Source organism: Pteropus vampyrus, unplaced genomic scaffold (assembly GCF_000151845.1).
Source record: "Pteropus vampyrus isolate Shadow unplaced genomic scaffold, Pvam_2.0 Scaffold167, whole genome shotgun sequence".
NCBI classification, from domain to species: domain Eukaryota; kingdom Metazoa; phylum Chordata; class Mammalia; order Chiroptera; family Pteropodidae; genus Pteropus; species Pteropus vampyrus.
Window position 1 is genome coordinate 4918657 of NW_011888948.1, and position 22896 is coordinate 4941552.

General features: G+C 34.1%; 2 protein-coding genes and 1 long non-coding RNA gene across 13 annotated transcripts in view; 2 read left to right on the forward strand and 1 right to left on the reverse strand.

The window, feature by feature from the left end:
* The window catches only part of CPB2 (carboxypeptidase B2), a 39954-nt gene extending 23042 nt beyond the window's left edge, over positions 1-16912 (forward strand). Inside the window, exons 7-11 of the mRNA XM_011370370.2 lie at positions 1475-1585; positions 4071-4164; positions 10834-11036; positions 12859-12946; positions 16560-16912. Coding sequence (XP_011368672.1) covers positions 1475-1585; positions 4071-4164; positions 10834-11036; positions 12859-12946; positions 16560-16744 — 681 coding nt within the window. The 3' untranslated portion in view covers positions 16745-16912. The remainder of the gene's footprint in view (positions 1-1474; positions 1586-4070; positions 4165-10833; positions 11037-12858; positions 12947-16559) is intronic.
* Positions 11902-17440, reverse strand: LOC111745841. Its single transcript, XR_002782811.1, has 3 exons — positions 17380-17440; positions 14008-14112; positions 11902-11969 (listed from the first exon to the last, which is right to left on the reverse strand). It is a non-coding gene; the product is annotated as an uncharacterized LOC111745841 (long non-coding RNA).
* A 138-nt stretch (positions 17441-17578) lies between these two features.
* Positions 17579-22896, forward strand: part of ZC3H13 (zinc finger CCCH-type containing 13) — a 113421-nt gene continuing 108103 nt past the window's right edge. For 3 of the 11 annotated variants that reach the window (XM_023536678.1, XM_023536682.1, XM_023536679.1), the window contains exon 1: positions 17594-17918. The gene's annotated coding sequence lies outside the window, so the exon portion shown is untranslated. Of the gene's footprint in view, positions 17919-22833; positions 22852-22896 lie in introns of those variants that run through there. The other 8 variants (XM_011370372.2, XM_023536683.1, XM_011370375.2 and 5 more) reach the window with 6 other exon arrangements.

A 22896-nucleotide genomic window follows, 5' to 3' on the forward strand; every position in this document is an offset into this window, starting at 1 on the left:
GAAGGTTATATTTCCGCCCTCACTCACCCCACCTATTTGGAGCCCTACTATTATACAAGAAATTCCACAGCTAATATTGATCGTCTCTTAAAGCCTAACTTTCTGCTGAAAGATTTTCATCAACCATTGATAAAGGTAGTAAGGAAGTAAAGAGAGTGAAGCAGATGAAGAAATTCACCATGCCATATCTATTAAAAGTTCAGCACACATTGCAGAAATAAAAATGATAAATGCTTTATATTTTGAAATAAATAAGATCTTATAATCTTTTCTTCTGACAATGAATGCTATGTTATTACTGAAACATGACTCTGACATAAATTTACAAATTTGTAGAATAAAAGCATATTTAACTAGTTGCTCGGCTATTTAAAATAGCTTCTTTTATCCTATAAAATTTTCTTCCTTCTCATTCAGCTTTCATTTCTGACCCGTAGTAGGTTAAAAAATAACTTATACTTTTGCTTTTTTTTCTCCTATTCTTCATAAGTGTTATCCATTGCAAAGAATTTTAATATGACATAATTATTTTAGGGAAATATAAATATAATATTTTAAATATTAGAAGAGAAAATGGTAAACATTTTGCTATAGCTAAGGTAGGATTTAAAAAACATTTTTCTTTTGTTGATAATAAAACCATTTCTTAAAGTTTTTCAAATAAAGTTTGAAGCAACAAATAATTGTAAACTAATCCACAAATTAAAAGGTAGCAAAGTTGCCACAAGTGAAGGTTTTATACCAAACCTCAGTCCTAGATAAAGGTTTAACCAGCTGAAATTTGTCTTTGTGTTTCTCCTGCCTCTATGTTTGGTTACTCTGGGGTAAACTTTTCAGTCATTGAAATGAGGACATCATTGGATCATGTTGAAATATGTGACCCTAATGAAGGTGTGAGTCTAAAGCAGAGAAGACCAGTGTCAGATGATGCCTACTGGGAAACTCATAGCCAGTACCTAGGAAAAGCTATGGCTGATTTTAAAGCCGAATAATCTGATGCTTGGAAAACACACTTTATTGCTGCAAAAATTTAGCTCCATAAGTTATAAAGACAACACAGAAAATATCATTAGTTCTATCTGGGCATATGACAAGGTTAGTTTAAGCTCTGGTTGATATGGATTATTGAAAAAGAAGTGGAACTATGTCTAGATTTTTATTTCCTTAAATATTTGTGGTAGGCTTTATGGATTTAACAAATAATTATTTTTGTTTCTTAGAGGAAATTTTAGAAAACATTTGGTTCTGTTTGGTGCCTCCATTAAATAGGAAAACCATTTGTCCTGTATCCAAGGCATTTACCACACTTGGCAGTTTAGTACCCTAAATTCATTCTTTCCAGGAACTGATATGCTTCCTGAAAGTTAAATATTTTTTAGCGACCTTTAAAAAAAATAAAAACACACAAAGAAACAGATAAAGTTTAGAAGAACTTAAAAGAGATATTATTAAACATACTTGGTTTAATTTGTAGGTAACTCAATACCATGAGGAAGAAAGTCTATATGCCAATCTTCTGAGGCACTTGGATTTCTATGTCATGCCGGTAGTTAATGTGGATGGTTATGACTATACATGGAAAAAGGTAAGTGAAGCCAAATAAAACAAAATATGCTCCCTTTAAGGATACAGGATACACAGGCTGAATTATTCATAGAATCCTGGATCTTGGCACAATGGTTTTATTATAAAAAAAAATGTTTAATTATCATTATGGAAAAGTTCAAACATATATGTGTGGAAATAATTTTAACTCCTATGTACCTGTCAGACAGCTTCAAAAATAATCAATTCATAGCCAATCTTTTTTTATCTACATGCCCCACCTACTTTTACCTTATCCATATTATTTTGAAACACATCTCAGATATTATATTATTTTATCAATAAATATTTTGCTATGCATCTCTACGAATTCTTAAAAAACAACCACAGTACAATTACATATATAAATTAATTAACAATAATTAATATAAAATGTCCAATCACTATTTAAATTTCCAGTGATATCATAACTTTTTAATAAGTTTCTTTCTGTGATTCAGGATCCAAAGAAGGTTAGTATGTTATGATTGATTTACATGTCATTTAATTCTATTTTAATCCATAGATGCTCTCACGCTTACTCTTTTACTCTCATTCTTCCTTGCAGTTTATTCATTGAACTGAATGAAGTGTTTCCCATTGTCTGGATTTGCTATTTGAATTTTGCCACGTTGCAGTTTAAAAGATTCTACTGTCCTCTTAATTTTCTAAAACTTGATATTTGGATCTAGAGGCTTAATTAGATTCAGGATTGACTTTTTTTTGGCAAGACTACTTCATTGTGCAAGTGTGTCCTCCCATCAAGATGTGTATAACGTCTGATTGTGACTCTTTTCGAGATATTTGCTACCATTGATGTGTAATGCCCATTTATTCTTACTAGGAATCCTTTGAATAGCATTTTGATTTGTAAAATCATAAATTGAAAGACCTAAAATAGCTTTCTAACTGAGCTTTTATTCTAGCCGATATGTGAATTTAAACCTTAGTACCTTTTAAATCAATCAATATAAATATAAGTATCCTGGTCAATCTCATCTACATCAGAAACCATTATAAATGTTTTCTCTAGCCCATCATGATTCATGTAAAATTACTCAAACAATATGAAGTACAATCTTTTTCAATTTAATGAGGGGGATATAAAAAGGCAACTAAGTATATATAAGTTCAGAAAAACCTACTTGAATAGCACATGTAAACACTAAGGAGAATGAGAATAATTGCAGTGATTAGAAATATTTGGGATTATACAGAAATTGTTTCACATAGGAGGCAATTTATGCAGAAAAGACAGGAGTGATAGAGATTGATTTTTAAAAAAGTCATCTCAGGTGAGAGGAATACTGTGGATAAGCGTTTACAGGTGCGGGAGGGCAAATCTTGAACTAATGAGAAATACCTACCATATACATAACACAAATTTAGTGTTCAATAAATGGTCACATTTGTAGATCAATACTATAATAAGTTTATGCCTTCACCTGAATCATAGCGGAAATCAGTTATCCTTTAGATGTTCTTACTTTCCAGCTGGCCTTTCTGTTTTAACTCTGTCAATTGTCCCTGCAGTTTGAGAACCTAATTTCTCCAGGGCAATTGTTACTACCCACCAAACCACAAGCCAGGGGTTGGAAGCAGACAGGGAGGCTTGGGCAGAAGGGCTGGTGAGAGTAGGGGAAAAGAGTGCCATATCACCCCAAACTTAGAACTTAAAGTCTATGCAACTGTTTACATGATAAAATTTCCTAGTTTGCCCCAAGAATCCAGTGGGGAATTTGCTTTATGTCTCCAAACCAGAATCGAATCAGTACAATCAAAGGAGCCATCAGGCTAGAGATGTTTTCCTCTTTCTGTCTCCTGTAGCTTTTAGAGTGTTGAATTCAGTCTAAAGAGATCATTGAAACTCATTACTCAACAATACTGTATTATAATCATCAAATGTGCTAAGATACTAAATCTTAATTATGCCCACCATAAAAATGAAATGATAATTATGTGATCTGATAGAGGTTTTTACTGTTGCTACAATGGCTATCCTATTACAATATATAAATGTATCAAATCAACATGTTGTACACCTTAAATTTATGAAATATTAGATGTCAAATATATTTCAATTAAAAAAAGAAACTCCTAACTCAGTTTTAATTTGAGTTGAAACACAAAGTTATTTTACTTTTCTTAGAAAGAACTCAAAATGATGATGCATAAAATTAAGGGAAACAAGACTAAACAAGAAGGCCAATATGCAGTCTAGCAAAACCAAGTGAAAATTTGTCTACATCAAAATTAATCAAATATTGTGATTTTTTTTATTATTCCAACTGAAATAGTTAGAGTGAATGTGATTGAGACCTAGCTAGAAACAGGAGCTGTGTAAAGGAATACTGTGAAGACTGACAGGAAGAAGTGATGGGGTTGACTAAAAGAAACACAACCCTGGTTACTTAGGTTTTAAAAGTTCTGTCTTTCCTTGAACCACAAACATAGCCACCATGGTTATCTGTGTTTTGTTTATTTAGAATCGAATGTGGAGAAAGAACCGTTCTTTTCATGAAAACAATCCTTGTATTGGAACAGACTTGAACAGGAACTTTGCTTCCAAACACTGGTGTGGTAGGTTGTTTGCTTTATTTCTAGCAATGTTACTTCCTTGAAAAGGTGGTACTCATAAAGAAAGAACCATTAATTAAAACTAATTAGAGGGGAAGTCTACCTGAATCAGGAAGTAATTTAAATAATTAATGTTTTGGTTAAAGTAATGCTGTGAATATTATTGACTAGAGTCAGCAAATCACCTGAACCTCTCCCCTCTGCTGTTTCCTCATCTTTTAAAAAAAAGAAGTTGAACCAGTTCTTGAAGGTAACTTCTAGCTTAAAAATTCTAAAATTCAATTTTTCTAGAATAATAAGGAAGTGACTCAAATTTCCTACTTTAATAAACAAATAATTTTCATCCTTAGGATAGCACTGAGAGAGGAGAGGAGGGCTTGCAGAAATGACTAACTCAGCCAGTTAAAGCCCATTCCTAACTGCCCTCTCTCCCTCTTCCAGGACTCTCCAGCTCACATCTGTTGATTCATGGTTGTCCAATCAACTAATGTCCTTTCTTATCTCTGTAGTTGTGTAGGAATAACAAGACTATAAAACTGCTTGTTATGTTATAGTCGGGGCTCACCCTTTGGATAGGAATCCGCTGAGCAGGTGCTGGCATTAATAAGTGTTGTTTCCTACTTAGAGCCTCAATGTCCCATCTCTCTGTTCGAGAATCCTATAACAGTGCTGATAACGCCAAGGTTGCAAAACAAACGACCTGTAAGACCACTGGCCTGGAAATTCCTCCCCGCTTGCAAACCCTGACCCAAAGCTCCCCCTCCCATAGTGAGTCATGAAGCACATGTGAAACCTCAGACAAAGGAATCACGTGCCCCTTGAATGGACACTGCAAGGGTATATACACTGTAAGAAATCTAACCAAGGGGAAATCATGCTTTGGGTCTGTTGAAAGCCCCACGCTCTCCGCTGGCATTAAATTCTCCTTTCTCTAACAAAGTTGTCTGAGTGTCCAATTCCTCCATTGGATGTCGCTTCCTGCAACAGCAGAGACCAGGGTTTGGTGGGTACCTCTGATTTGCATAGGAAAATGTTTACTTCCATAGTGTTTGAAAACATTTTCTTTTATGTTTACTGTTTACTTTCTTATCAAGTTCTTTCTTTCATGAATATCATAAAGATAAACTTATGTCTAGTGGATGGGAGTTTATCATTCTTTGACTTAAGGTACTCAATGAACATTGATTAAAGCATTCTGGAACATTGTCTGCTCTCAGAGAAGTAGGTGTTAGTTCACCTTTCAGTCTCCCATTGTATTTCATAGGCACAACATTTAAGAAACAACTACAAAACTACACTGAACAATAAGCTTCAATCATGTATATTTTTGGAAGTGAGAGCATGTGGCTCCTTGGAGATTACAAGGAGTTTAAGCTCCTGTGCACAGAAATGCCCTCTTCTTTCTAGCCCTTTGCCCCTGTAATATCCTACATATGTACATGATCTTACATATTTTCTTTAAAAAAAGAAGTGGTTATTCGTGATTTTGAACATTTTATCATTATCCCAGAGCACATATGAAAACTCCACAACAAAGTATTTACCTTTTTTATTTCTTTCCCCTTCCAGGTTAGAAATTCCATGAGGGCAATAACCATTATCTATGACCTAATGCAGTGCCTGACATATGGAGGGTTCTCTGAAAATGTTTATTCAATGAACATGTGAATGAATTTAGTTGTTCTAAGAGAGCTAGAGATGTAGTCAGTAAGGAGAAGAAAGAGCAGTTAATCCTGTCTCAGGCTCAAAGGAATCATGTAGTGGTTTATCCATTAGAGCTGTTCTCAAGATTGCCTAATAAAAGTGCCTGCTGAGGCCCAAAGACTGTTGTAGCAATGACAACTGAGCAAGGGAGACAGAGAAGCAGCAGCTAATATAAAATAGGCCTGAATAAATAGAACTGACAGTTATTAAGTGCCAAACAGTTTACATAGTTCATCTCCTACATTTTATTACCTACATATCATAGAAGAATCCCAGAATTTAAAGGGTTAAATCCCTTGCTGGAACACAGTAAGCTACAGAGTGGCAGAACTGGGATATAAAGTCAGGCTGACTGACTCCAAGTTTATTGAGATTCTTCTCTGACAATCACTCATCAGTTATAAATTCCTTTTAGGAACTTTTTATTTTAGTTAAAACTCTTTTGGTGCTCTATTTTACTTAATATTTTTCATGGTGAAGGCATTGTTACCTAATTTGAATAGCCAAGTAGTCAAAATATATTGTTATTGCCAACAAGAAATATCTCAGGCTCTTCCTAGGCATGGCTTTATATTATTACACATCACAAGAGTTAAAAACAGAAGCAGAAGCAGCAAGTACATAGAGAAGAAAGAGTTCCAAATAAAACAAAAAGTAATTGTAAGGACTCTTTTTTTGCCAAATGCCCCAGCATCTTTTCAGTATCACATAAGTAAGCCAATGAGAAAGAATTAAATCTTATCTTTTCCTTGCCCCTACAACTAGAATATGCCTTTGTAATACTTTGTAAAATATCTATTAGAGTACCTCGCTTATTAATAGGAAGTGATGTATCAAGCCTACTTATTCATTTTATGTTCATTTTACCCTTCCTTTGTATTAAAATTGTTTGTGTGTATGTATGTGCATGTGCGCTAGAGATGAGAATGAGGTTGGGAATATCTTAGTTTGCTAGGGCTGGCATAAGGAAATATCACAGACTGGGTGATGTAAACAAGAGAAATTTATTTCTTGCAGTTCTGGAGACTGGAAATCCAAGATCAAGGTGTCAGAAGGGTGGGTTTCTCCAAGGCCTCTCTCTTTGGCTCATAGATGACCACCTTTTCATTGTGTCCTCACATGGCCTTTTCTCTGTGTTTTGATCATCCCTGATATGCCTCTCTTCTTTCAAGGAAACCAGCCATAGTGAATCAAGCTTCCACCTTTGTGACTTTATTAAACCCTAATTAGCTCCTTAAAGGCCCTATCTCTAAATACAGAACATTGCGGATTAGGGCTTAAACAAATGAATTTGGGATGGGGGGCAGAATTCAGTCCATAACAAAGGGCATTTTGGTCTCAAACTTCCTAAGACAGATACACAAATTTTCAAAAATGTTAAGTTAAATTACAAAGTTTTTACAATGGGTATGCAGTGAAAAATTCTTTATTCCTTTTCCTATGAGACAGTAGTATCTTTTAATTATTTTTTATTATAGTAAAATATATATAACATAAATTTGTCATTTTAACCATTTTGACTATACGATTCAGTGGCATTAAGTACATTCACAGTCTAGTACAATCATCACCAATATTTATTCCCCAAACTTGCATCATCCCAAACAGAAACTCTGTAATCATTAAGCAATATCTCTTCATTCCCTATTCGCCAAGGCCTTGTTATTTCTAGTCTATTTTCTGTCTTACCTCTTCTGACATTTCTTGATTCTTTGCCTATAGGTCAAATAATGCTCTAACTTGAAGGGACCTGGTAAACCAAGCACCTCTTGGTCCAAAGTAAGCACTTAGGCTAAGAGAGATGAAGTAGCTTGCCCAGATTAATGTGCCTGCTTAATGGCAAAGCAGAGTCTCAAATTCAAGTTTCCTGACCTCCTATTCTTTTCTCCAAAATGCTTGACATCTCTAGGATGAGAGTCACCGAATGAGAATCTGAAGGTGCATTGTCCAAGACAGTAGCCACTAGCCACATGTGGACATTGAGCCTTTGAAATGTGACTTGTTCGAATGGAGATGCATAGTTATTATAAAATACACACCAGGTTTTGAAGTTTTAGCATGAAAAAGTAACAAAATATCTCATGATAATTTTTATATTGGTTACACTTGAAATGATACTTTGTACATATTGGGTTAAACAAGATGTATTCTTAACATTAGTTTTACCTGTTGTTTTTTTAAAGTGATTACTTGAAAACTTAAATAAGTGACTTACATTATATTTCTATTGAACAGCTCTGGTCTGAAGATTCATATTATGGTACCACCTCTCCCTTCAACTCTTTTATGTCCTCTCCAACTTCTACCCCTAATAGATAATCTTTATTTTCCAGAACTATATGTATATCAGGGTAAAAAAGGCCAGGAGAATTTGAAGTTGACTGAACTATCAAAAATGGTTTGTCCAATCACATTATTGGTTAAAAAGTAAAACAAATAAAATACTTGTAAAGGCCTTGGATGTTCAGTACAAAATTTCCTTGTGGGAAAAAGAACGCTTAACTAACATTAAGGTTGTTTCCTTTGAAAATAACAGGAAGAAAGCAGAGCAAGCTTAAGAAAGGGCAAGCTCTGTAAGGATAATGGAGTGGTCCAAGGAACCCAAGGACAAGAATGCAGCTGGGCCTCAGAAACAGACTGCAACTGGGCTAGAGCAATGTAGGGGGCTCACTGAGTCTTTTCTCTTCTGTCTCATCTCTGTGATGCACACTGGCTTTTGTGAGTTCCATTCCTCATGATAATGGTGACAATGATAACAATGGCGAGAAACAACAGAGAGTGAACACTTAGTATATATGCCAGGCACTGTGCAAAGTGCTTTGTATGCATTAGCTCATTGAAACCTCATTAAATCCTCATTTAATGTGTATTTTTTTCCATTTAGCAGATAAAGAAATCAAGGTATGCATAGGTTGAAAAACAAGGCCATATAGCTATTAAGTGGCAAAGTCAAGATTAGAATCAATTGATTGGGTAATTAACAATATGTTACATAGCCTTTTATTGTAGGATGGTTGACCACCAAGAGTGTCCAATTCGCATCTCTTAAAATAACAGTATTTACTTCAAAGGATTATGTGAGTATTAAACGAAATGTGTGTTAATCTTAGCAGAGTTCCTGATACATACATAAATACATACATACATACATACACACACACACATACATACATACATACATACATACATACATACATACATACATACATATCTCATATGCTCGATGGGTGTCAGCTAGTGGTGTTATTGTTATCTTCTTTGTTCAAGAGAGCAGCTGGACTGAAACTAGAATCTTCAACTTGGCAGAATACGAGTTAAGGATCCAGTTTAGAGCTAATAAACTGTTTCCGGGAGGGAATAATTTTTTGGTTAGAGGTGGCTCTCTGTGAATTAGGGACAGAAATGAGATGTGTTGGGAGGCAGGCTATAATTCAAAGCAGTATATACTATAATCTTTCAAAAGAATGCATAAACATTATTCTGGCACCAAATACCCCCATCTCATTTTATTTACTAAACCACTTGGGCAAGTTAGAAGTAGCACAGAAGGTGAACTTGCATATTCTTTTTTTTTTTTTTTTTTGATGGGGACAGGTCACAATTTTATTTATTTATTTTTATTTTTTTGGTGATGTTGGTTAACAAAGTCCAGTAAGTTTCAGCTGTACAATTTATCAGTAAGGCATCTATATATATATATAGATGCCATATATATATATATATATATATTGCATTCTGTGTTCCCCTCCCTTAGATTTCTTTGTCACCACATAATTGACCCCTTTTACTCCATCTCCTTCCCTCCTCTCTCCGCCCCTCTACCCTCTAGTAACCACTAGTCTATTGTCCATGTCCATGAGTCTCTGTTTGTTTGTCCTGTTTGTTTGTTTGTTGCTTTTAGGTTTATACCCCATATATAAGTGATATCATGTGGTTTTCAACTTTTTCTGTCTGCTTTATTTTGCTTAGCATGATTATCTCTCTGTCCATCCATGTTGTCGCAAATAGCAGTGTTTCATTCCTTCTTATGGCTGAGTAATATTCTGTTGTATATATGTACTACAGCTTCTTTAGGAATCATCTATCGTAGGACACTTCAGTTGCTTCCATGTCCTGGCCACTGTGAATAATTCTGCTATGAACATCGGTGTGCAAATGTCTTTTCAGATATGAGTTTTTAAGTCTTTGGGGTAAATACCTAGCAGAAGAATTATATGGCAGATCAATTCTTAGTTTTTTAAGGAGCGTCCATACTGTTTTCCATAGCTACTGTACAAATTTGCAGTGCCACCAGCAGTGTATGAGAGTTCCTTTTTCTCTGCATCCTCGCCAACATTTGTTATTATTTGTCCTGTTGATTATAGTTACTCTAACAGGTGTGAGATGGTATCTCATTGTGGTTTTAACTTGCATTTCCTTAATAACTAGCGATGTTGAGCATCTTTTCATGTTTGTTGGCCATTGTATATGTTCTTGGGAAAAGTGTCTGTTCAGGTCCTCTGTCCATTTTTTGATTGGATTTTTTTTTTGTTATAAAATTTGCATAGTCTTAGTTCCCAAATGATACTTTTCTTTTATGGGCTATATTGATTAGTAATTTTTAAACTACGTATATCAGAAAAAACAAACTTATAACAGATTAAAGAAAGTGGGGCTTATTTTTCTCATATAACCGGAAGTTTGGAGGCAGGGCTAGCATTTCTGAGACTCTCTTAGCCACTTTCTCAAGGTTGCAAGATGGCTGCCCCCATGCAGCAAATGTTGGAGTGTCTGCTATGAGGACATATAAATATTTGAGTTCACATAAATAACATTTAGTGAACATCAGAAATATGCTCTTTACAGAGCTCTATGTAATCCATTATCTAAAAATGTTATACCATAGATATTAGGAGAATACATTGTGAGGGAAATCACAAATTACTATAGTATGTGAATCCCCTCATAATTCTATCAATTTCACCACAGAGAAAGGTGCATCAAGTTTCTCATGCTCAGAAATCTACTGTGGACTTTACCCTGAATCAGAACCAGAAGTGAAGGCAGTGGCTAATTTCTTAAGAAGAAATATCAACCACATTAAAGCTTACATCACTATGCATTCATATTCCCAGAAGATAGTGTTTCCATATTCCTATAGCAGAAGCAAAAGCAAAGACCACGAGGAACTGGTAAGTACTACTTAATTATTTTTATCATTAGTATTTCAGAGATAAAATAATACTTAGTTCAAGAATCAAAAACTGTGGGAAAAAAATTTCTCCTCTAGAATACAAATGAAAAGATGCTTATATTTTGGTCTAACTCTACTGAGGGTTACCCAGGGTCAGGGTTCACAGAAGGAATGTAAAGAATGTGGCCTTACCCTGAGAACATGAACTTTAGTCCAGCAGATGGGCTAAGGAAAAGTCAGACAAGTTCTTTGAAGGTCAGGAGGGAATTATTCCACCTGGATATACTCCACATACAAGCAAGAACCAGGAAAGAGTCTCTGGAATTATGCAACTTTCTGGTCACTAGCTTTCTACAATAGCTACCACAGATCAAGTCTTAGCACAATACTCATCAATTTGACAGGTGCATCAGGAATTGTTTGCATGATGATCTCCCTAACCCCCAGAGGTCCTATTTAAAGCACTTCCAATTGCAGCATTGAGGCAAGAGCACCCCCCACCCCACTCACTCTCTTTTTTGAAATATAGTTGACAATACAATAAAAGAAAAAGGAATGATAAAGTGCTATTGACATCGAGGTACAGATACAACTTTAGCCAGACAGTAAAAAATAGGATTTCTACAGGTGGACAGGAAGACATGCCAAGCTGAGAAGATGGTATTTCTCATGAGAAGTATATCCAGGGGACTGTGAGGGTACAGAGTGAAGAGTGACACTCTCTGAAAGTAGATGAGGTCAGCTTATGAAGATAAGGTCAACTTGTTTGAATGTCAAAATAATTTGCATTTTATTGTATAGACAATGGGCTTCCATCCAAACTTTTATTTTGAACAAAAGAATGGCACAACATCTTATCCAATGATATTCCTCTGGGTCATTCAAGAGAGTGACAGTGAATACCATTTAACTTCAGAAAGATCTGGGTAAGCTAGAAACAAAAGTAGTAGAATAGGAGACTTAGTTGTTACCCTGCTCCATACCAGGAATAATACCTTTCTTTATTTATGAGTCTTTAGGAGTTATTAGACATTTTACACAAGAATAAAATAGAGTTTGTGAAAAGGATGAGAAGGGAATCAGGCATGCCTTAGGTATAATATTGTTTAGAGATGTTGGATTTAAAGTTTGGTGATAATTTTGTCTAGGAATGAAATAATCCCAAGTTGTTCGCTTTTGAAATAAAATTATACTTCATTTTACAAAATAAATGAATTCCTTAAGAAGGCATGTGAAAGTTATTTTTTTCAAATTAAATAAAAATTTCAATACATTGGAAGAATCTATATTTAAAGACAACCAATTGTGATTTCCATAAAGCAAAAAACATTTTTTAAAGTTAATTTATTCTTCTTGATTTATCTTTTGAATGTAGATTTTTCATATGCATAATTTTTTTCCAACTTTATTGAGAATAATTGACATACACATTGTGTAAGTTTAAGGTATATAGTGTAATGATTTGATACACACATATATTGTGATATAATTACCACAATAAAGTGAGTTAACACATCCATCACCTCACATAATTATAATTTTTTAAGATCTATTCTTTAATTAGCTCTCAAGTATATAATATTGTTAACTGTAGTCATCATGCTGCACATTAGATCTCCAGAACTTATTCAACTTATAACTGGAAGTTAGTGTCCTTTGATCAATATCTCCCCCGCCAGCTCCTGGCGACCACCATTCTACTGTCTGTTTCTTCATATATATAGTCTGAGTCAATTAATATATGATTTTTTTTAGAAACTTCTACATGTCCTGTTTTAAAGCTGTACATTAACCGAAATTCCACATTCTATTAATTTTAGTCTCTAGTGGCCAGTGAAGCAGTCCATGCTATCGAGAGTATTAGTAAAGATACCAAATATACACATGGAAGTGGTTCAGAAAGTTTATGTAAGTATTTCTTAAGATCTTGGAGAACTGTGATGTACTAAAGAAATCTGTTTTGTTTTTCTGTGTTGATTTCAGTTTTCTAAGTGGAATGTTTAAACAAGGTCACATGAAAACAACTGTATTATAACAATTAGAAATGGAAGCATAATAGCTATGACAGCACTTAAGAATATATTAAAGAAGCCAAAATAATACTTAAGAAATTATGCTTATTTATATAAAGTAAGAATTATAGAATTGGCATCACACTAGTTGAGTGAAGCAGAAAAGGTCATAAAGGGTCAAAAAAATGTATAAGCTGTACAGCACCACTACGTAAGGTTGTGCAGGTTGGAAACAAATATAGGGAACACCATTTATATTAGTTGCTTCTTAATGACAGTCTGTGCTCAAAGGTATAGCACATTATAGTTGAATATCTTTTGTTTGTATCACAGTGATGAGAATATGCATGTGGCTAACTCTTAACAAATATTTTAAGTTAATTTCTGCCCAAAGATGTTTATTGAGGGACTTCTTTGTGTCTGCAGTGGGATGATAGACAATTGTTTTGCTCTTTTGAAGCTGGAGGGGTAGATGAGAGAAGAGCAACAGAAAATAAACATATAACCAGATATCAGAAAACTATGACCTGTAAGGCCATGGTTTTCCATTTTTTAAAATGGTTGAAAAAAATTAAAAGAATAAAATTTTGTGACACTTGAAAATTATATGAAATTCAAATTTCATTGTCCACAAATAAAGTTTTATTTGAACACAGCCACACCCATTCATTTGTGTATTGTCTATGATAGTTTTCATGACAGTAGAGTTGAGTAGTTGTGACATAGATTATGTGACACACGAAGCCTAAAAGATTTACTATCCGGTCCTTTATAGAAAAAGTTTTCCAAACTCTAATATTTAAACAACTAAATAGCAAAATATAGTATAATTCCATTGATAAGTTAAGAAAATAAAATAGGCTACGGGTTTGAGAATGACTTCTGGAGAGAGGGGCTACATAGCTAAAGTGGTCTTGTAAGGTCTCTCTCTGTAGGTGACATTTCTGGGAGACCTACCTGGTAAGTAGCTGCCAAACAACGAGGAGGGGAGAGGGAATGGCATGTGAAAAGGCTTTGAGGCAGTATATTCAAAGTCCCAGAGTTTCCTTTAATAGGTATGATCTGCAGGGGTATAAAAACACATTCATATTAATAATCACATTTATATTATATTCAATAAATAGTTTGAGTACCAGATGCCTTATTAGTGGAAAGTCCAGAACCAGAAATTTTCTCTTCCTTCTAAACAATCTCAAATTGTCTCAGAACAAACTGAGGCCAGATTAGTTTACATGGTATCACTGGTTCCTTGGTGTCACTGGTCCACCGCTGCCTTTGTCAACTCAGGTCCTTGCTCTGTCACAGAAAAACCCCACAACTCCCTTTCACAGTTCAGAGCTTTTTTGATTCCTACTCTTTTCTCTACTATTGTTACCCAAAGCATAACCATAGTGTCTGAGAGCTGGAGGAATTTATGGAGCAACTTCCTGTTATGATGAAATGAGTCCATTTCCACACCTTCATTCATTCAGGACACACCCATGTGTATGTGTGTGTAAGCACAGGAAAATGTCTAGAAGAACAAATGTTAAATATTGACAATGGTTGTCAGAAATATTTGCTGAATGAATGAATAACTTAACTAATCTACTCTTGATTGATATTTTTTAATATCATAAACAGTGTTTCAGTAAACATCTTTGTATTAATTCAAGTATAGATATTAGAGAGAAGCAAAAATGATCACTTGCGTATTATATGGTTGTTCACCTGGAAAACAGTAGAAAATCAACCAAAAATATTAGTTAGAATTAAAAAGTTGAGTAAGGTGGCTGACTATGAACTAAATATACATCAATCTATAACTTTCTTATATACCAAAAATAATCAGGTAGAAAATTAAATGGAGAAAAAGATCCTACTTCATCCTTACTTGTGTGTATGTGTGTGTATATATATATACACACATGCACATATATATACATATACATACACATACATGGATTCATTGTCAAATGTGTATATATATATATACACACATGTATATACACGAATTTGTATGATCTACATGAAAAACAGAAAATTTTACTTGTGTATATAAAAGAAGACATGAGAAACCTGTCATGTTTTTGAGTGGGAAAGCAATATAAAAAGTGTCAGTTGTTCTAAATTAATTTGTACATTAATCCCAATAAACACTTAAATGATTTTGAATTTCATTTGAAACAATAAATTTGTTAAAAGAGCTTGTAAAATTATGAAACCTAAGACTAATAAGAGAGAATTTGCTCCAACCAGATATTAAAACACATTAGAAACCTGTAGTAATCAAGACAGTGTGGAACTGAGCCTGGAAGAGATAGATCAATATAAGGGAATAGTGAGTACAGAAAGACACTAATAGATAAGGAGATCTAGTGTCTCATCAAGAAGGCATTTCAAACCACTTAAGAATGTTAGGTTACTAAATTAATGGGGCTGGGAAACCTGACAAGTTACTTAGAAAAAATTTAATTGTATTACTAACATGTCTTTCTCCAAAATAAATTCCAGATAGATAAAATATTCTCATATAAAAATCCTGTTATAAACAAAGTGGAAAGCTAAGTAACCAAATAAGAAGAAAAAATTCTCTACATATTACACAGGACTAATATCACTAATGTTACTTTTATAAACAATCTATACACTGAATCAACTAGGACAATAAGACAATTGATAAAAAATATGTTAATATGTACAACAAATATACCAAACAAAATGTTTAACTGTGTTAATCAAAGAAACATAGATAATTTAATATTATTTTTCACTCATATAATTGCCAGAAATGCAAAATTCCTATGGATAATGTGTGAGGGGGAAGTCCACATATTCATATCTTGCTAGTGGAGATGTAAATTGGTTCAATTCTTTTGGAAGCTATTTGGCAACATGTAGCATAATTGTAAAAAGTACATACCCTTACATTATCAAATCTATCTCTGGGAAGTTCTGTTCTAAAGAAACAAAGAAGCAATTATGATAAACAAGGATGTTCATTGTAAAGTTGTTTATATTAATTAGAAATGAGAATAAAATCTAGAAGTCTCCAAGTAAATATTTAAATTAACTATATCTAGCTTTACAATGCAATGCTATGAGATTGTTAAATATGATAATGTAGATTTGAGCTCATTAGTACATAAAGCTGGTCACGATAAATAAAGCTTAGAAAAGTTATAAAACAGCATGTTCTTATGTTCTTATTTATGCAGGAAAAATTAACTTAGAAAATTTAGAGAATTAAGTTAAAAATTAATTTTTTTTTGGTTAAAAAGCATGCATTGAATAAATAAAGCACTAAAATGTTAATGGTGACTGTCACTTCTCAGTAAAGTTAGGGGGAATTTTTATTTTCCTCCTTGGCCTGTTTTTCTTCAAACTCTATTTCCTACCAGAAACTTAGATTACTTAATAACCAGAAAAAAAGCAAATAAATTTTCGCTTTTAGGATTACAAAAATCCATTTTGTTAACTTAGCTTGAAACATCTATATTTTTAAAAGTAATATCTCTTTCTTCTTGTAGACCTAGCTCCTGGAGGTTCAGATGATTGGATCTATGATTTGGGCATCAAATATTCCTTTACAATTGAACTTCGTGATAAAGGCAAATACGGATTCTTGTTGCCAAAGCATTTCATCAAACCCACTTGTATAGAAGCTCTGGCCGCTGTTTCTAAAATAGCGTGGCATGTCATCAGGAATGTTTAATGCTCTTAATTTTTTTTTTTCGCTCTGCTCTCATATTTTAATTTACTAATTCCAACAAGAGCAAATTATTGTACCAGTTTCTTTCTAAGTTTTATCAATAGTTTTGTTAAAAGGTTTTCTCTTCCTTGGTATTGTCAAAGAACAAAATAAATATTACCCTAAAATTAAGGCAGACGAGGATTCACATTTATTTTCTCTTTTTTCTGTAATTTGTAAGAATCTAGGTAATGATTTTTTCTTTGATTTACTATGGTTGACTAGCCATCTCAAGTAATTTTAACAACTGGTTTCATGCAAATGATTGGAACACAAACAACAAAAAGAAAGGCTATTAGAAGCTCATTAAAGATTTCCTTTCCAAATTTCAACAAATTTCTGCTTGCACCTTTAAAAACAAAACTTTGCAGTCCGTTCGCTCCACAGGAATAGACAATGGCCTAGAAAGCTGAAGGGTGTCAAAAACACGACAAGCACCGCCTGTCGTTCCAGGTTAGTGCTCATTAAACATTGTTGAGAGAATAATGCATGGCTGTACTTACTTTCGACAAAACCTGGGGCACTTAACGCATTTATAACAACCGTTTATTGTAAGAAATTATGTAATAAAAGAAGGAAACTTTTTCTCTTAAATTTACTTTTAATTGGGCACTTTAGCTCTTCCTAGCTCCAGGTTTCCTCTTGTCCAGAGATCTCTCACCAAGGTACCTTGAACATTTCAGCTGCGCACGGGTCGGGTCGGGGTGCTGGGCGTGTCTACAAAGGGGCGGTGCCTGCGCGCTGACGACTAATCCGGAGGCCGGAAGCTGCACCGGTCTGCGGAGGAAAGGGCAAGCCCGTGACTTCCGGCGGCTTTATGAGGCGGTCCTCTCAGCGGCCCGATAGTATTTTCGTTGTCTTTTTTTACTCTGTTGTCGCTCTTCGTTGTTTTTCTTTCTGCGTCCCAGTCGCGTGATTCTGGCAAAGCGGCCGACGGGTTTCGTTCCTTGGCCGCCCCGGGGGACCCCTCGCTAGCCGAGGGCCGGTTCCCGGGGCCGCGCGCGCACCACCTCCTCCCCTTTGTGGTCTTCCCGGGGCCCGGCGCGGGGACAGAGTCCCCTTCCCCGCTCCTCGGGGCAGCGGCGGCGGCAGCGGTGACGCCTCTAGACTGTGCTCACGGAAGGAGTTCGGGAAGGAGGTAAGCGTGAATAGCGCGGATTGGCGTGGGCGTCGGGGAAAGGCGTTGCACGGAAGCGGGATGGGGAGGCCGGTTGTTGTCTTCCCCGTCTGGTACACGCTGGGCTTTTGAGCTCCTGGAGCATCCCGCCCATAACACTGCAATAGCTCCCTGTGCTCAGGCCTCGTGTCTCGCTTTCGTTCTGATTCTGGCGAGTTTGTCCAAGGGGACAGGTGGATTCGAACAAAAGACTGAACCGCTGCCATTGAGGTGGGCTTGTGAACCCTTGCGTGGTATTCGCATTTGTATGCGATGAAAAGGTGTTGGAATATGGTTTTAAATTTAGAGGCTCACTCTTTATGCATTCCACACTTGGTAGGGAAACGTATCTTACTTTTGGTTGTATTTGGTCATGCTTATTTCTTGGCAGTGATAACGACTGAGAGTTGAGGAGTGCTACTTTTTCAACTTCACATTTCCTAAGTAGGTGGTTTTGGCAACTATCAGAAACCGAGGAATGTGGAATGAAAGGAGAGGATCTGTTGTTTGGCATTATCTCTTTCTAAATAGGTTAAAATAATTATGTGGCTAGAAAATTATTCGGAGTTGATAGTACTTCAATGATATTGGTAGGATCTTTTCTATGGAGCATAGTGTCAAGCAATTCGGTTATTCGCGAGGTTTTCAGATAATTTGAACTATTTTGAAAATTATTGGCGTATGCATTCTTTTCAGATGTGGGGATTTTTGAAGAAATAATTTCAAAAGTTTGGAAAAGATCTTCACACCTCAAGTTTTCAAAGTCCATGACACTGTCTCAATAAATCCAAATATGGTTATGCAGTACCGTCCACGCGTATATGCTAATTCTGAAATATTTGAAAATTTTGTCTTTACTACCTAAGCGACAGTATTTTGAGAGTTCTGTGGACATAATCTGTAGATTTCCAAGTAATTTCCAATTTTTTAATGAAATATTTAGATTGTAACATCATAATTTCAACAAGAGACTGAGAATTGAGAATGTTGATGCAGGTAGGTAGCAATTTGTGTCTGTAAGAATAGTTGCACCATGAAACTAAAACTGTCGATCTGATAGGATCCAGTTTTATCAAAATACATGCCTTTTACTGGCTTCCTAATTATCGATGTTTCGAAATGAACATTTTAAGATATGGAAATTCATCAAATTTTCATATCTGTAAATTAAAACTAAAATCTATAAGTGGATGTTGTATTCACTTCTGAACAAGTCATCAGTGGTGTTAATTTGTATTATAATATGCCTTGGTATTTACATAGAGAAAGCAAAGTTGTTTAACTTACATTTATTTGAAGAATTGGTTTTCAGTACCTTAGTCTTCCTCACCTCCCCTAATCCCAGCTCTCTTTGTTATTTAGAGTTGGAGCTGTTTCAGCAGATATTTAGTAGCAGTTGAAATGTAACTGGTGTTGATATATAAAGTGTCTTTTATTCTTTTTATTTTCCTTTGGTAGTTTTGTGTGTTGTTGTTCTCTTTGCTTATAGTAGTTGCTAACATGGCATATTCTATGTGCATAGTCTTTTTAACAAATTATTTTTTCTACACCGTGCCATAATATTACTGCCTTGCTCCTACCTGTGTGTAGTCAGTTTAGTTCGGTCAGTCTTCTTTGGAATTCACTTTGTAATGGTTTTAGTCTATCTACATATAAGCAATCTGTAAGATTGTTTTAGAAAGTTCTTTTTAAAAAAATTCTCCCAGACTGTGCATCAAATAAACTTAACTTCTTTCTTTCAAAAACATGAAATATAAATATGAGGAGATCTTATTTTTAACATAGCCCTTTTCATTTTAGAACCTCGGTGGATAGGGGTTTAATATTATGCTACTACTCATCAGATTAAAGTGGTTTATGCTTTCATTTATGCTGCTGGAAGATGAGACCTCAAAAGTATGTAAACAAAGATTGAAGTGGGCATGCTAGAAATGATACGTTTTATTGACAAGATTTCAGTAATTAGGCTTTAGAAACAGTTGTTTGAAAAGAGGCTCCTGTGTGTTTTTCCTTTTTCAACCATCTTTATAGTATGAATTACAAGCATGATTATTTATAAGTTTGAGGAGGACCGATAGTTCTCACTTATTAAGACCCTCTTTGTTGTGTGTTAATAGATTCAAACTTTGTGCCCCCTGTTTTCTTTTTCAATTGAAAAAATATAATAAAAACTTCTAATCTTTATTTAATCTGCAAATGGATAGGAGAAATAAGAAATAACTCAATAGACTTTCACCAGTGTCACCCTGGCTTTGATAATGATGGCGTTAGGGAAAGATATGATGCAGATGGAAGTGTGATGACAACTTTTAAAACCAGAGTAATTTGAAAATAAAACTGGAGGGAAAATCTTCAAAATCTCTGAGATAGGGAAGACTTTAATATTTGCATTTTAATCTTATTTTTATTGTTTTTAACTTTTCTCATACTTTGAAGCATTCACTTCTTGAAATCTGTTCAGATATTAATTGAAAACTGCCTGCTCCTTCAGTCAAATCTACATTTTATTCTATTATAGTGTTTATCTTTTGTGAGCCCATATTTTTAGATTGGAAATTCTAATTAAATCACATTAGTTGGTAAGAGATTTAAATTGATTAATTACTACATATGAGTAAATGCTTTTCTTTTTCTTTCTTTTTTCTTTTTTTTAGGTGAGGCAACCCTTGGTTGACCTCACAGATTGCAAGGATCTTGTCATTTTACAATCCCTTATTTTTTAAATTTTTTTACAGCTACAACACCTGGTCTTCCTAGGTGGTCTCCTATCCATGTACTAACCAGGCCCAACTCTGCTTAGCTACCGAGATCAGACGAGATCCGGCTTGTTGTTCAGGGTAGCATGGCCGTGGACCTTAAGTGCTTTTCTGGTGTATTTTAGAATATATGTATATACTTAGACAAATAGGATTTAAAGCATATTTTGTATTCTTTGCAAGCGTAAAGGATTTTACTTATGCAAAATAATAATATTTAGATAACTTGTTATTGACTGATGAAAGTTCCTAGACAGATGATCAGAAGAATTCCTGGTTCTTTCAGTTAGAAAACTTTTAATTCCTACTTTTTCTCTTTTGCCTTTTTTTTTTTTTTTTTTTTTTTTTTTAAATCTAAGACCCTTCTGTAACCTAGACCTGGTACTCAAACTCATTGCCATTTTGGGGCAAGATCTGACACTGTTGGACTTTCTGAGAAAAGAGGAAAATACATCTTTACTTCATTACTCCTATTCCCTAAGGTGGTAGACAAATTTACTTCTTATCAAATCCTGCTCAGTTATAAATGGAAAAAAAAAAACACATGGTTTTCTCAGTTAATCAAAGCTCTATATTTTCTAGAAAATCTCAGCTCCACTTATATTGGCTTTTATTAGTTCTTTATGTTCAGTAAATCAAATGGACATACGAAATTTTACCAACTTTTCCTGTGTAAATTCACATTTGTGCTGAGAATGTGCTCAAGAAAAGTGAAATCAATTATAATACTAACTATATAGTATGTAGCGTTGACTGTACAGTTTCTTAGAGAACAGATGATACATAAGTGATTTTATATTGCAGCAAATTCTTGTTCACTTATGTGACACTACACTAATTTTTAAAAATGTGGAATTTAAAGTTCTTTTCTAACTTTGAATCACTAAAAATTAATTGCTATTAATTTTTAATATTTATATTAATTTTCTATTTTATTTACATACTATTTATACTAATTACATTTTATGTTAAAGAATAAGTATACATTTTTCTAATTTAAAATGCCACCTTTTCGTATTTTCATTTCATATTTTCCTCTTGGTTCATTATCTTTGCTCATTTGTCAAACATTGTCTTTGTTCTTTGGATCCTTTAAAAATGTGACCTGAAAATAAATATCTAACTGAACCACACATTATTTATAATTTTTTTCCTTAGTTTTGATTTGGTGCTACTATGATTTAATTTCTTTTTAAATGGTATGCCTTTACTTTGAAACACATTAAAAAGCATTGTGAACTTTATAGGACTAGTTGTCTACCAAATGGAACTTTTACTTTTTTAACTGCCATTATTCATTCTAGTAACTAATTTTGACTACTGATGAAATTTCAACTAATATATAGATTGTATAAAGAGTGATATTGCTCAGTTCTTTTTTCTTAGGCAGTTCCTATTACCCACTTTCCACAGTAGTGTACTGTTTGAGTTAATTTTGGTCTAGAATTTAATATTGTTTTCTAATGTATATTGTACAACCATTATATTTTCATTTCCAGTTGAATTACCTGATTATATATTTGGATTAATTTTCTATTAAGTTTTAGTTTTTAATGTTTCACTTTTTTTGTAAAATATTTTTGCAATTTATCTTTCTTGTTACTAGTAATGGTAAAATGGCCTGTTTATTACTTTTAGCATCTTTGACTTTTATGTCAATGTAGAATAGATTATAGAAACACCTTCATTTTTTCTAGTTCTATAGCCTGTTCTGTTTTGAAAGAAAGTCATCTTATCATCAATTGAGGTTTTTTTTTTTTTTTTTTTTTGGTATTAACAGAAAATAAATATCCTCTATTAGACTGTGTTTGACTTCTATAAGACATAGAAAATATTTAAATAGTATTCATTTTTTTCCCAAGGTGATTTTTGGAACGTAAATAATGTCACTTAAACTGAATAAACATAACTTCTATCAATAAAATTCTAAAAAAAATAAAATTTTCACCTAATTTTATTCTCCTGTTTTTCTTTTGACATGGCTTTATTTTCCAGTTAACCAGTTGATGGAGAATGATAGTACAACTTTTCCGTAAAAGAAGAAAGTTAATAAATTTTTCAATGACCTGCATAAGGAACTTAGCAACTAATCATTTTATAGTGTGTTTTCTGAGAACTTAACTCTGAGTTGAATCTTTTGCTTTCACTCTGCAGAAAAGGTAAAATTCTAGCCAACAGATTCAAAGTGACAAATCGACTAATAA